The sequence below is a fragment of the Xenopus laevis genome, chromosome 8S (assembly GCF_017654675.1).
Source record: "Xenopus laevis strain J_2021 chromosome 8S, Xenopus_laevis_v10.1, whole genome shotgun sequence".
NCBI classification, from domain to species: Eukaryota; Metazoa; Chordata; class Amphibia; order Anura; family Pipidae; genus Xenopus; species Xenopus laevis.
Window position 1 is genome coordinate 37,813,378 of NC_054386.1, and position 16,022 is coordinate 37,829,399.

The 16,022-nt window shown below is 40.4% G+C and overlaps 1 protein-coding gene across 2 annotated transcripts in view; it reads right to left on the reverse strand.

Moving 5' to 3' along the window:
* Positions 1–791: 791 nt before the first annotated feature.
* The window catches only part of stxbp1.S (syntaxin binding protein 1 S homeolog), a 38,318-nt gene continuing 23,087 nt past the window's right edge, over positions 792–16,022 (reverse strand). Inside the window, exons 13-20 of one of the 2 annotated variants that reach the window (XM_018232826.2) lie at positions 14,934–15,014; positions 11,284–11,422; positions 10,938–11,047; positions 10,591–10,692; positions 10,384–10,469; positions 10,014–10,168; positions 6,554–6,689; positions 792–2,729 (exon numbers count right to left, since the gene is read on the reverse strand). In XM_018232826.2, coding sequence (XP_018088315.1) covers positions 6,580–6,689; positions 10,014–10,168; positions 10,384–10,469; positions 10,591–10,692; positions 10,938–11,047; positions 11,284–11,422; positions 14,934–15,014 — 783 coding nt within the window. In that variant the 3' untranslated portion in view covers positions 792–2,729; positions 6,554–6,579. The remainder of the gene's footprint in view (positions 2,730–6,553; positions 6,690–10,013; positions 10,169–10,383; positions 10,470–10,590; positions 10,693–10,937; positions 11,048–11,283; positions 11,423–14,933; positions 15,015–16,022) is intronic. The other variant, XM_018232827.2, reaches the window with a different exon arrangement.

Genomic DNA, 16,022 nt, shown 5'->3' on the forward strand with positions numbered 1-16,022 from the left:
GAAATGTCGGATGAAGTCTCAGCGTTGATCCGTCACGACACGACTGTCGGATGCAGACACTGTCTGCATCCGACAGTCGCATCGGATCAACGCTGTGACTTCATCCGACATTTCTATCTCTTACCTTATTTTTCTGTCCATGTGATTTGTCGCAGCGCGTCGGATTGCGCCGAAAACGTCCGTGTAGTCCGACCACTGTCCACGTAGAAATTGCATGTACCTGACTGTTCCAGCCAATCATACTTTTTAAGGGCAAAACCAAATTAACAGATGACCAACACTATATTTTAGTTATCCCACTGTTTTATGCAAGTACTATCATGTCCCAGAAATCAAAGGAAAGGTTGCCGACATGGTCTGTTAATACCAAAAAAGATGGCTATCACGCTTTTTTTCTGGTTCTCTTTATTTATATTTTTTGCAGGCAAATATGACAAACTATCACAGAACAAGTTTTACTGGGGGATGGAGGTGTGAGGCTTAGGGGGGTTACTGGCGTGACGGCTATAGATAGGATCATAAGAACTCTACCATATATGCATTCTGATTACTGTGGGTGACAAACATACCTGTAGCAATGTGGTGCCACTCCACAGCCACTCACTAAACATGGTTACCGATTCCATATTCCAAATGTGATTGGTTAGTGGTTAAAGTAACATGTAAGACGTAGCCCAAGTTAAGTCCAAGTCCATACTGTTGTTTATATGAGTGCAGCATATAATCTAGCTCCCCTTCTTATTACATAAATAAAATTTGATTTCACCTTGGACTGCAATATTCTAATCTAAAAATATAAATATTTAAATAAAATAAAATTCCCTTGCTATTAAGGGGGACATTGAGGATGACCCCTTTGAGTATGAACTGAAGTCCTTAGCCTCACCCCTCTGACCTACAAACATAAATATCTCTGTATATATATTTATATATAATTATCAGACAGAACCAAATTCGGACAACTAGGTTGCTACACACAACATGGATGCAAGTGTTCATTTCAGCTGGACTCAGGGGGATGGTATAAAGGTCGGGAGTGGTCGTTGTGGGGAATATACGGGGGAATCATTCAAACACAGAAACAAGCATTTCCAAAACACTTAACAAGATACATTTCTTAGGTGGGTGGAATGTAGGAATCCTTAGCAGGTGCCTGAAAAATTCATGTTTTAGGGGGGTACGTTTGCACAAGGAAACGGATACCCGATGCAGACGGTTCATTCAATAGGGATAATTAAATGCATATTATGCCCCCGTCAAAAAAAGAGGTTGAAATCTGTCTATGAAACGGGTCTCCAGCATCTTTATCTTTTGTGCTCCACAACTGAATCTTTCATTTTACAGGTAAACCAATATATTGTATTTCATGTGGCTGTACTGACAACATTGTGACAACATTGTGCCGAACTATTGATTTTGGCTTTTCAACTGGGGACAGATCTGATCTTGGATTCAAAATAGGCCCTTCAAGTCCAGAGAGGCCCCAAAAGAACCCTAACAGCCCAATAAACAGTGACTGTCTATGGCATCTTACAGCGTCTTACCCTCTGGTATTTGCCACAATCCACAGATTTCCAGTCTCAGGTGGATAGAGATTCTTCACATTTAATTTACCTCATGCTCCTCTGGAGGTATATTATGCCTATAAGGATGGTGATTTAAGCATATTTTATTTAGGTTGTTCCTAAAATAATTTAGAAAAGATATAGACCAGAATGCACTGCAATCAAGAATGGTTGGGGGGTGGAGCTTTTGATAGAGATGCATTGTGGGCAGTAGTGCATTGCAAATGCAGGAATGGAAACAATTATCTGACAGGATTTCAGAACAAGGAAAACTAGCCCACACTACAACCCAGAATGCATTGCATGAAAACTCAGGCAAGGGTAAACCCACCCACTAAAACCCAAAATCCATTGCATAAAAAGCTGAGGCAAGGGTAAACCTGCCCACACTAAAACCCAGAATGCATTGCATGAAAGATGAGGCAAGGGTAACCCCGCCCACACTGACACCCAGAATGCATTGCATGAAGGAAGAGGCAAAGGGTAAACCTGCCCACACTAAAACCCACAATGCATTGCATGGAAAATGAGGCAAGGGTAAACCCACCCACACTAAAACCCAGAATGCATTGCATGAAGGATAAGGCAGGGAAAAACCAGGCCACACTTCAAGCCAGAATGGATTGCATGAAAGGTTCAGACGTGAGGAAGAGCAGGCGGCATCTGCTTCCACACAGACACTTTAGAAAATAACACAAATGACAGAATAAGTTGCAGGGCAGGTAGTAAAGAAAGAGATCCACATGGCCCAAAATGTAATGCACCAGCTAAGTAAAAACCAAGGATGAAAAACATTCACCACAAACTCCAGGACAAATAGGGGGTAAGGAAGAAGAGCGTACACAAAGCAAGTTTTAAATAATTGTAGGGAATTACAAATTGGCCACCATGACATCCATGCTATAACGTTAAAAGCCTCTTTCATGCGCAGAGTATGCGCTATTGTGTAAACAAGGAGTGGAGGTCCCGAAGGAAGGGCCTTTTCCCCTCCCTGCAGGAGGGAGATGGAGACCATTTGGTCATCAGAAGTCACGGGGAGCTGTGGGTCAGGGCGGGATACCACAGGGGCAGACAGAGGAATCTAACTGCTGCTCTCATCATCTGTTTTATTCAATCGCTTCAGAGAATCCAGGAGTTTCTGAGGGGTCAGAATGTGGGTGGAGCCTAAAACAGGACAAAAGAAGATGAAAGATAAAACAGTAATCACAAAATGGCAGCCTAGTACCGCTTAGAAAGTGTATATCGTCCGCATTATTTTTATTATAATAAAAAATCCATAGTTGAAAGAAAATGTATGTATATGTAAAATGTTCAGTTATTAAATGCATTTGCAATTAAAGGGCACCTGTTGGGTAAAAATGTTATCCCCCAACCAAAGGCGCGGGCTAACAGAGCCCACATTACAGTTGGGGATAAAAGTAGTTTTTTTTAAAAAAAAAATGCCCCCCGCCAGTGCTAGGCAACCATGTGTCCTTTTCATTATGCGCATGCGAGTGACCGGACATGGTTGCTCGCACCGGGAGCTCCCGCCGGGTGCGGGTAGCCTAGTGCTGGCGGTGGCATTTTTTTAAAAATAAATAAATACTGTTATCCCCAACGGGAATGCGGACTCTATTAGCTCGCACCTTTGGTTTGAGATAACATTTTTACCCAACAGGTGCCCTTTAAAAGCACTTTTTCTCCAGCCCAGATTCCATTTCCCACAATGCCTAGGAGAGCACCAGACCTAAATACAGTGATAACTTATAGTAAAGGGGCAATTATGGCCTGTTACACTTCGGCAAATATTTGGGAAACTGGGAAAATCCGCCACAATGGAACAGTCTATGGGCGACACATTTTTTTTGACGTGCATCAAATTTTTTCACCCATTAGTCTGTGGGCAATGCTTTTGTGGCAAAACTTGGCGAAAAATTTTGCTAACCACTAGTAATAAGCAATGGAGAAAATAGCAGAAATATTACTACTTTTAATAGCAGTCACTTGTACAAATAACTTTAAAAGCATTGGAAACCAGTACATTTTCTTTCATTATGCAAAAACTGTATTTCTGTGTTTAAATCCATTTTAAAATAGTGCAGTGTAATTTTCAGTATTTTTTATCCTTGTTACTTCAATTGAGTATTGATTTGCTTTTATTATTGCTATTTTTCATGCATTGCCAAGGCCGTACTGTCCTATGCTTGTTTTCTTATATACATTATGGCTTGTTAAACCTTCCACAAGCAAGCAGAGCAAGATCATTTCACAAGCAGAAAACAGAAAATGACACTGCATTATTTGACATTACTTTTTTTCTGGATAAAACTGCTGTCAAGCCACAGGCATTAATTCACTTTCTCATTATGTGGGCAGAACCTTAATAACATTTTGACGAATACATAAAATGATCCCACACGTATTTTAAAATTACTGTCCCAACCTCAACAACCACCCATTACAGCATGGCCACGGGCCACCCATCCAAAAGCCACCCTCTCCCTCAGTTCAATGCTTGCTGAAGAGGAATCCATGACGAGCACAGATCCCATGAGCGAGATATAAATTAAAAAAGTGAGGTGCACATGGGTGTGAGTTAACCCCTTCCTTGTTGAATCAGTGAAAACAGGAGGGATTAACCCACAGTCCGCTCCTTTGGAGGACCAGACAAAATGAGTGATTTCCCAGACATGCTGTTAAAACAAGATGATTGACACCCTTTTTAAAGTATGAAATAGTCCTTGATTACTATAGATGAAGATCCCCCTAGAATTATGGTGGCTAGGGAATCAATATACTTAGTATGGGGTATTCTATCTGTTTTAACTAAGGGACCAAGTACAAAATGGACCAAATTGAAAAGACAGCAGCAATAATTCATTTTTTTGCCTGATAAAACAGTCTTTAAAAGGTGTCACTCAGCTGTTTTAAGTCTGTGACTTGGTCCTGGGCATAATCATATACTTATCCCATTTGGTGTTGTGTTAACCCATTCACCAAGTCAGAGCGAGCAATCTTGGACTGGTGAATTCATGACTTCATGCAACCAGTGGCAATGGAGGGGGAGGTGGCCCCACCTCCCTTCAGAAATTGTCCTACCGAGTTTGTTGTGTGTCTGGTAGGTGAACCACTTGCAGAGCAAAATGTTTGAAAATGTTGGTCCCGGGAAAGGGTTGGGGGTAGAGAGGACATGAGTATATTAAAGGTTGGTGGTGAAAACTGAGAAATAAACATACATGGTGAAAAGAGCACTTTGGGTCAACAGAATTTCAAAATTCTATTTTCTATTTTTATTTTGCTACAGGTTGATCTTAAACTGCTTAGCAAGGCTTTAGGCACCAACTTTGTAGATCTATATTTCATGCAGACATTAAGGGGTCTATTTATTAAAAAACTAGATTTTTTTAAGGAAAAAACTCAGCAGCTAAAAAATCAGAATCTGAAAATACTCCAGCTAAAACCTGGCGAATTCATGTAAAAGTCAATGGCAGAGGTCCCTTTAACCATTTGAAGATTTTTGGATGTTTTGGGGTGTTTGCTGCTGGTTTTCACTCAAAAACTCGACAAATTCAAGTTTGACAAGTTACAATTCGAGTGTCAAATTGAAAACGTTGCACAATTCAAATTTTCCCACTATTTTGTCTCAACTTTTTGTTGCACTTATTTTTTGGAGAATAATTATTGGTAAATTAAGGGGATTTGAGTTTGTAAGTCTAGTCAGATTTCTTTTTTAATAAAGTAAGCAAATCCTATAATTGAGACTACTCTTCCGGGTATTATTCCATCCATGTTTTTGCTTTACATTGTAAAGATATGGTTATAGAACTAAAATACTAGAGTAAACTTAGCTGAACCTTCTTGTGGTCAGCCAAAATGAATGTCAGAGCCATTCTTGGATTCAAATATGTGTAGGCTCTAGTCTACCTGAAATAGATGAAGTTATACTACAGAAACCAATATTATTGGTTGACTGGAACAGAGACATTAAAATCAAGCTAAATCAGAAGCTCCAGCAAAAGTGGTAGGCATGAGCACAGCCCAGCCAATATATACTCAAGACTGTCTAGGCTCCAGAAGGCCCTACTAAAAATTGTCTTTGTTCTTTCAGCTTCTTATGCAATTCTTGCATTTCAACTTTAACTGCATTGTCATAGGTTTGGTAAAACAAATATAATTGTTACTTAACTTTTGTGACCTTGTCCTCCTATATCTGGACCTCCACCTTTCTACCTACACTATGCAAAACCCTGGGCAAACATCTTATTTGGATACAATAAAGACAGCTTTGTATGTGTCTGTAGAGAGAGATACTATAGTAGCACTTGAACAGTGGTGGCTCAAATTACTACCAGGCCTGCGGGGCCTAGTATTGAAGAGAATAAGACAGATGAACATGTAAAAAGACATGGGTGATAAGGAATGAACTCATCAGATATTGGGTAAGAGAAGATGTTTAGATTTGGAAAGTGAGTTTTCAAGTAAAGTAACAGGTGAAAAATGGCAAGTAATGTCAATGGGATTTGGATTAAGTTGAATGAGAAGAATATGAAGGGATGGGACACATTTTCAGATATTTATTGAATGATTGTTCAAACACAAAAAACCCAGCAAGCATTTTTTAATAAAAACAGAAGGGATGCACCAAATCCACTTTTTGGGATTAGGCTGAATCCCGAATCCTTCATGGAATATTCGGTCGAATCCTGAACTGAACCCAACCCCTAATTTTCATATGTAAATTAGGTGCCGGAAGGCTTAAAGAGACATTTTATTAACTTTCTTGTTTGTGTGACTAGTCACGTGATTTTAAGGATTGGGATTCAGTTCAATAAGGCAATTGGATTCTGCTGAATCCAAATCCTGCTGTAGAAGGCCGAATCCTGGATTCAGTACATCCCTGCAAGACAAGAGAAATAAACTGGTGATGTCCGAGCTGAGTGTGAGTGGGGCAGATAAATCCATGGGGAGTGTGCGGAGGAATTTGTTGGGAAATTAAAGTCTCTCTTTACTTTTATTTGTCCCAGCTTGTTAGACCTCACTCCATGATGGGAGCCGGGTCTTCGAAGGACACCCGACTGCTGTCTCTGAAGTCTGGGTGTCTGAGGTCTTCAAGAAATTTGGTGGGTGTTAAAATGTGAGTGGAACCTGTGAGAGAAGAGAGCGGGGCTGACAAAGGCCTAACACAGACAGAAGGGCAGAGGGAATGAGGAGAGGCAACAGAATAAACAAAGGACCAACACAGACAAGATTAGAGACAGGTTTAACAGAACACAAAATACACAGAGAAAACAAAAGGTGAGCAGCTTGCTGAGAAATGGTTTTGAGATAGAAGGTAAAGAAAGCTATCTTTGAAGATTCTGTTTGATTCTGTAGTGCCCACCGTCCTGTGGATGGAACTTTGGTTCACTGGAATCACTGTATTCTCTGAGCTAGAGCAGCATGAAAATGACAGCCCCATTCCATATTGAGCACCAGAAGAAAATATCCAGTGCTCAATTAAGTATTTGGACTGTATTTTCTCCTGCCCTGGAAATTCAGTCGATGCAGCAAAACAAAGTGCCATCCCTAGGACATCAGGTCAATATTGCTTTAAGAAATAAGAGAAATAGTGGGGGTTCAGATTAATATAATGGGTAAGTAGCAGAAAACTGAAACAGAGGTGGAGATTAGTATAGATAGGGGGTACAAGAACAGAGTGTAAAGCTAATATGAGAGAAGTTGGGGCCTCAGACCCATCCTCAGGAGCCATCAACACTGCACTGGACAGAAGTTCACACAGTTCCTTCAACATTCACTTTCTGCTCAAAACGAAATCCCATTTCAATTGTAGTTGATCCATAAGATATCCAAAGGACATGAAAAACATCTGAAGGTGACTCTAAGTAGAGGAAAAATAATCTATTGTGCTCCAAAATGAGTAGACAATTATTGGCTAGTAAGTTTATGATGGTGGTTGATCCATCTGACAGCCCAGAAACAATGCAATTATTGGTATGTCCTGAGGTTGGGTTTGAGAAAAAGTTTGATTAGAATCACTAAGTAGATGGAGACAAAAATTGGGGCACGCAATAAGAAACAACAGGAACAGGTTTAAGGGACTTGATGCAGCCAAGTTAGGAGGCAAGAGAGGTTTGTGAGAGACAGGCAGACAGTTTAGACGAGATGACCAGCAAAGAGGCGGACTGGATCTAAAAAGACAGGGCAGAGACATAACAAAGAGACAGACACAGTCTGTTATCACACAAGCAGACACGCACATAACGTTACTGACAGCCATAAGCACACATGTACATAAAAATGTGTTTCTTCTTGTTCAACCTCCTGACACTTCTTGTACTTCAACTTCAGTCCATTTGCTCTTCAACGTTTATTATTATTCTTTTCTCATCAGTCTTGCTTATAAGATGTTCTTACATGCCCCATTTAACATTCTTTTTCCTTGAGGTTTTTAACAGAAATCATTCTAAGACAGAGTAGTCTTCATCCCACAGGTTATCCTTAAAGTGTTTTTACCAGGTCATAGCCTAGTGTTCTTCATCAGTGCCACCAATGGTACCCTCACACATTTAACACACTTCCACAGCTCTTCCTCTAGTTTTATACCATGCATTACTTGCCCCTTTGATGCTACTTCATTCATGCTTTGTTTAACAACAGCTCATTGACAGACATTTGTGTTTTGCCTACTGATTTTGGTTGTGCCTAAACATGGGCAAAGGTGTTCCTTCCACTATAACTCATAGTAACCAATAAGATGTTTGCTTTCATTATTCATTATGATTAATTTTGTTACTCCCTCATTCTCAGTGTGGAAAAACAGAAATTATTTTAACTCACCCCACCTACCAGTGCATGAAGAAATAAGGAGTTCTGGATAGTGACCTATGTAATTACCAATGTATCAATTTTTTCTTGCTAAAATGGTTTTACCATGTATATCAAATTAATATTTACACGTTACTACAGCTGTATGAGCTGTGTTACACCTGTGCATTGTTGCATACAGATCTTGTGATACATAGGCATTCATTGACCAGTGTTCATTGATCCTGACAGCCCGCTTTCACCGAATTTGATGATCTCATGTCTCGGTGCCAGAATTTGGGGATTATGTATATAATGTGTCGGCGTGCTAATAAGTTAGTTATTAGGTGGGTGGGCTTATCCTGTTGCATGACATTAGGTGATGATTGTGCAAGTGTGCGTGTGATCCTGCTGATAAATTGATCTAATTGTGTCGGCGTGCTTGTTACATAGTTAAATTGGGTTGAAAAAAGACAAAGTCCATCAAGTTCAACCCCTCCAAATGAAAACCCAGCATCCATACACACACCCCTCCCTACTTTTAATTAAAATTCTATATACCCATACCTATACTAACTATAGAGTTTAGTATCACAATAGCCTTTGATATTATGTCTGTCCAAAAAATCATCCAAGCCATTCTTAAAGGCATTAACTGAATCAGCCATCACAACATCACCCGGTGCATTCCACAACCTCACTGTCCTGACTGTGAAGAACCCTCTTCGTTGCTTCAGATGAAAGTTCTTTTCTTGTAGTCTAAAGGGGTGGCCTCTGGTACGGTGATCCTCTTTATGGGTAAAAAGGTCCCCTGCCATTTGTCTATAATGTCCTCTAATGTACTTGTAAAGTGTAATCATGTCCCCTCGCAAGCGCCTTTTTTCCAGAGAAAACAACCCCAACCTTGACAGTCTACCCTCATAATTTAAGTCTTCCGTCCCTCTAACCAATTTAGTTGCACGTCTCTGCACTCTCTCCAGCTCATTTATATCCCTCTTAAGGACTCGAGTCCAAAACTGAACTGCATACTCCAGATGAGGCCTTACCAGGGACCTATAAAGAGGCATAATTATGTTTCATCCCTTGAGTTAATGCCCTTTTTTATGCAAGACAGAACTTTATTTGCTTTAGTAGCCACAGAATGACACTGCCCAGAATTAGACAACGTGTTATCTACAAAGACCCCTAGATCCTTTTCATTTAAGGAAACTCCCAACACATTGCCATTTAGTGTATAACTTGCATTTATATTATTTTTGCCAAAGTGCATAACCTTGCATTTATCAACATTGAACCTCATTGTGTGGCTATTGCACAGAATTAGCACATAACTAGGCTTGTGATCCTAGATTTAGATCATAATGGTGTCAGTGTGATCCTGATCCTGTTGTACAGCACTAGATTATAACTGTGAGTCAAGAAAAGAAAAGTCTTATTACACAAAACACGCACACGCAGACTTCCACCAGTGCAAGCTAAAGTAATTGCACAATTATACATACGTTACAGAAATATTTTGCAGAAAGATGTATATAAGAAGCACAGTGACCCCCATAGACACACACACACGTAGCAAATCACATGCAGTTTAAGGGATTACCATTAACTTAAAACATATGGCTTTGCATTATCATGGGGTGAGGGTGGTGGACCACTGGCACTTACCTATCAGGACTTCCCACTTGCCGCTAGCCTGGGACACCTCATAGGCACAGCGCATCTCACTGAGAGCCACTCCTCCCAAAATAAAGATGATCAGGCGCGGGCCTGCTCGGTACTCTCCTGGAGCCTTGTTCTTGTGCCAGTGTCCATAACGAGCACTAAGGATACAATGGGACATAGTCAGTGCTGGATTCATGGGCCATGCACTCCAAAACATAGCACAATAGCCTGCAGCTTTTTGCATAGAACCAGAGCTTGCAGAAATGATCTATATCATTTTTATTTTGCACACTGTAATTTGCTTTACAAATTAGGCCTAGTTAGTGTATTGCACTCATTTCACTCAATTGCATTTCTGCTACACAGAACTAACCTCACAGCTGTGGTACTGAAAGAAGCGGAGGAGCGGGTAGAGATGTAAGGATAGTGTTTTGTATCCAGCTTGTCATCGATGGTGTCCTAAAAAAAGTGCAAAAGATCATGTTATGATCAGTTATGGGCAAGGGGTGCAGAGAAATAAAGAAATTATGTCTGTGCTACTAAAACCTAGAGTTTTTTACACGCTATTGTGCAGTCTAACCTCCATGATGTCTTTGACAACTGGGGTCCATCTAGACAACTGATAGGTTTGCTCGCTGATTCTCTCCTTGCGATCTGGTTTGCTTCTGCGACGCAGTGTGGACTAAACAGAACAAAAGATGGATAGTTATGATAGTTGAGCAAATTCATATTCCCATCAATTTCAACCATCAGCCTGACTTCTAACTGATCCAGAGTAAAGAAAAATTATTAAAGTCTTCTTTAACTCAATATGAGTTATGGGGGGGGGATCCTGATTTGATAATTCCTGAATCAATATTCCACTAAAAGTGTTAATATGAGTAACCGTTTTATTTTCACACTAAAAGTCATCCAAACCTTACTTACATCGGTTATGATCGGGACACCTAAATGGGCCATGTTGGTTATAATCTCGCTGTCTTCAGGAGGAATCTGAGCATGTTGGATCAGTTTATTGAGATTCTCCTCGGTGATTCCTGAAATAGAAACCTGTTCAGCCTCTGTCATTCATATACATTCATGAGCTTTCTTGATCATCAAGGGGGAGGTAACATCTCTTGATCATATAATTTCATATATGTACAAAAGATTCCATTCACACAACAATGATTATCTCCCTTTTCTGTCACTTCTTTTTACTATGATTATGCTGCCTTTCTTATTGTCAGTTTGTCACTTTAGCAGTCCCACATTCCCCATCTCTACTCCTTACCATTCTTGAGAAATATATACAGGAGAATGATGCGGATCTTATCGTAGGTGCTGACGTTCCCATCGAGTAGGATAGGGACAATGGCCCTCATGGGATCCTTAATCTTTTCTCCCTCTGCATCTGTGCCCATACCCAAATCCTAAGAAGAGATAACAGGAGATGTTGGGGTCAGTGTTACCTGTACTGGGAGGAGTAATGAGTAAAGGAGTAATGATTTTATTTTTACTACCAAGAATAGAGAAGTAAATACTCAGAAATAAGAGAAAGCAGGCCACTGGCCATTGGTGTTCTGCATATACACTTATCTTACGCCTGTATTAACCACATGTATTCGGCAGAGGGCTGGGATTATTTATTTTTTGTGCTTGCTTTTTCAGCTACCATATAGGCACCCTTACTGCCCCCCCCCCATCATGGGTGAATTTTCATTAACGGCACATGTTGGACAAAAATATTATCCCCAACTAAAGGTGTGGGCTGATAGGGTCTGCACTCTGGTGCGAGGTAACAGTAGTTTTTTTTATAAAAAATAAAGGAGTAATGATTTTATTTTTACTACCAAGAATAGAGAAGTAAATAGAGAAGTAAATACTCAGAATTAAGAGAAAGCAGGCCACTGGCCATTGGTGTTCTGCATTTACACTTATCTTACGCCTGTATTAACCACATGTATTCGGCAGAGGGCTGGGATTATTTATTTTTTGTGCTTGCTTTTTCAGCTACCATATAGGCACCCTTACTGCCCTCCCCCCCCATCATGGGTGAATTTTCATTAACGGGCACATGTTGGACAAAAATATCCCCAACCAAAGGTGTGGGCTGATCAGATCTGCACTCTGGTTCGAGGTAACAGTAGTTTTTTTATAAAAAATAAAGGAGTAATGATTTTATTTTTACTACCAAGAATAGAGAAGTAAATACTCAGAATTAAGAGAAAGCAGGCCACTGGCCATTGGTGTTCTGCATATACACTTATGTTACGCCTGTATTAACCACATGTATTCGGCAGAGGGCTGGGATTATTTATTTTTTGTGCTTGCTTTTTCAGCTACCATATAGGCACCTGAGGACTGCTCCCCCCCCCATCATGGGTGAATTTTCATTAATGGGCACATGTTCGACAAAAATATTATCCCCAACCAAAGGTGTGGGCTGATAGGGTCTGCACTCTGGTTTGAGGTAACAGTAGTTTTTTTTATAAAAATAAAGGAGTAATGATTTTATTTTTACTACCAAGAATAGAGAAGTAAATAGAGAAGTAAATACTCAGAATTAAGAGAAAGCAGGCCACTGGCCATTGGTGTTCTGCATATACAATTATGTTACGCCTGTATTAACCACATGTATTCGGCAGAGGGCTGGGATTATTTATTTTTTGTGCTTGCTTTTTCAGCTACCATATAGGCACCCTTACTGCCCCCCCCCCCCATCATGGGTGAATTTTCATTAACGGCACATGTTGGACAAAAATATTATCCCCAACCAAAGGTGTGGGCTGATAGGGTCTGCACTCTGGTTCGAGGTAACAGTAGTTTTTTTTTTTTTAAAAAATTGTCCCCGCCAGTGCTATGACACTCACAACCGGAGGTAGCTCCCAGTGTAAGCGGCCATGCCGTGCATAGTGCATAATGCTTTTCTGATGAGCAAGTTGCGGCATTTGCTCATTTGATGCATACGTGTGCCCCAACATGGCCGCTCATACTGGGAGCTCTGTCCCGGTGTGGATGGTAGGGTTGCCACCTGTCTGGTTTTGACCCGGATCGACTGGTTTTTTGAAGCGTCTCTCCGGGTCAAAACTGCCTGGATTTCCTGGGATTGATGCACTGAACGGCCTATCGCTGATCACCACATCATAGACCCTCTACTGCTTTATTAGCCCACACCTTTGGTTAGGGAAAATGTTTTTTTTGCCAACAGGTGCCCTTTAAAGCTAGGGAAAGCTAAGTCTTCTCAAACCCGGCTGATAGTAAAGAATCAAGAATTCCCCCCCCCCCAAGATGTAAGTCCAGGTACAGCCTCAAAAGGATTGGCTAGGCTGGTGGAAGAAATGTAACATTTCCTGTAGCCTAGCCAATCCCCTAGTGGCATTTTGAGGGAAAAAAATCTGACGTTTAGTCTGTGTCTGCGGCTATTTAACTGCTCCTTGATTATATGTGTCAGGGACAACACTCAGGTACCTTCTTTTCTTTACTCTTTAATTCCCTTCTGCCCCTTTCCCCACCAGCCTGGAAACAGTATAGTAAAAAATAATATCAGAGCATGCATATCAAGTTAGTGGAACATCAAGTCAGAGCACAGAAATATGGGGGGGGGGGGTAACTAACACAAAGGGACCTGTGAAGTGATAGAAGAGAAGACAGATTGGGTAAGAAACAAGAGAAAAGGGGGTAAAAAAATAGAATGTACAGGTGATGATGGAAAGCAGTATAAAAAGATAGAGAAAAATTAGAAATACAGTATTGGCACCTGCAGATGAAAAAATAGTAACGGTAGGAGGGTACATGGGGCGGCAGAATAGGGGGCATCCTCAAAAAATGGAGTGTCAAATGCATCTACCCTATTAATTAAACACTGTCTCTTATTCTGTATAAGGTGTCTGGAGTGTCAGTACCACAGGAACGAAGAAAATAGGTACCGGCACACAGGTGCAATTGGAGTGTCAGTACCCACAGCAGCTCACTGTTTATTATGTGCTTGTGGTGCCTCAACCCAATGTCTCTTATTATATGATGTGCTTGGGGTGTCAGTAGCCCCCCGCCCCTGGTGCTTGGGTGCCTATATCCAGTTATTTTTGTTGAACAGTGTGCTAGAGAAGCTAACTGATCTCATATTGTTAAGTGGTGGTAGTGGGGGGGCGGGGTGATGTGCCTTTTCTTATAACTCTCAGTGGGCTCATTTATTAACACTGGGCAACCAATCAGTCATTAGCTTTTTAAAGTCAGCTGTAAGTACAACAATGAATGCAACAATCTGATTGGTTGCCATGGGTTATAGCCCATGGGCAAATTTGCCGTGTTGATAAATGACCCCCAGTGTGCACTAGATCCTAACCAAACCCTAAACTTCAGCTACTTCCAGTGTGCATCCTACAGCCCCAAGCTGGTGTTGAACTACACCTTTCAGTATCCTTAGATAGGCAAAGACATTATGGGTGTTGTCTGAGAATAATAGAATTTAAAAGGGAAATTTGAAGCTACTCCTTGTCTGGCCCTGGCACGGTAAATAATCAGATTCCTAGTTTCACCTTTGTTCTCAAAGCAGCAGTCTATTATGCAGTAGGAATAAGCACTACACATCTTGCTGCTAGTGAGAGGCAAAGACATTTCTTGGCATTTTTTTTATTTATTACTGGGGTACTAACAGAGGGCCATTATAAAAACTTCCCTACTTGCCACAGATATTAAATTCTAAAGAGTTTGCTATCACAGACAGTATACAACAGTAATTGCTCTTTCTGCAAAACATCCAGGCAAAGAATAGGTTAAGTAGCCTTCCCACCACACTAAAATCACCCTTCGCCTATGGCCCCCCAAAGCTTGCCGCTCAACGGTCTGGCCCTCAGGTTCCTGTATGTTCAATGGGGCCCTGCCTGGAAGGGGGTGGGATTCAGCAGTTTGGGAAGCACTGGCTAAGGACCTTGAAAATCTCACCTGTTCCACACGACACAGTTTATCCACGGTCCCCTGGTAATGCTTCATGCAGTCCTCAGCCAGTTGCAGATGTGTAGAGTACTAAAATATATTTGAGAATAAAGAAATGACTCCTTTTTAATTTTAAAAAAAGACTAAGCCACTCTTTGCACTCCTTTCTGCTTCATTTTCTATGATTCTAGCACAGCCATCCCTACAAATGTACCAATGAAATTAGATTGTTTATCCCAAAGCTTTACTCTGTTCAGCCATTTTTCAAACTTGGGGCTTTAACCTATGCATTTTTAACCAAACAATTCAGCATTACAGCATCCACTTACAATGCAATCACTTACAATGCAATCACCTGGCAGGTGTTTGTACCAGGCCTTGGTTATTACATGTCAAATTTTGCTGAATCACTCATTTCATATATACTAGGGAGGCACCAAAGCCAATATTTGGTTCAGGACGTTGGCTAAATTCCATCCATTTGTGAAGGATTGAGATTCAAGAAATTCTTGGCGTTCAGCCGAACTGAATTTGGACTCTTAGGGCTTAGGGGGTTACTTATCAAAGGTCGAATTATTATTATTAAACAAGTAATGTGAATTTTTTTAAACTCTAATAAATTTGCTTTTATTCACAATTCGAATGGTATGTTTTTTTGTGAAAAAATTTGAACGTCTAAAATTCTGTTAAATAGTACCGACATGAAAAAGTCGAATCTAATTTGAATCAAGTTTTCCTTAAAAAAAAAACTAGACTTTTGTGTGTCAACATTTTTTTTCTCTCATTGGAGTCTATGGGGTGTCATTTTCAAAGCAAAACTTTGTAAAAATTTGGCCCATCGCTGCTAAAGTTAACATCTTCAAATAGTTCAAGGGACCTCTGCCATTGACTTCTACATGACCTCATCAGGTTTTAGGTGGAAATAGTCGAATTCGGTCTGACTATGATAAATCTCACATTCGAATTCAAGTTTGAATTCGAACTGGGGAATTTATAACTCAATATTTTTTTTACCACAAATCCCAACTCAATAATTCTAATTCAAAAATTTTACCCTGGACATTAAGTAATAATAAAAATTCAGAATATATGAAAATT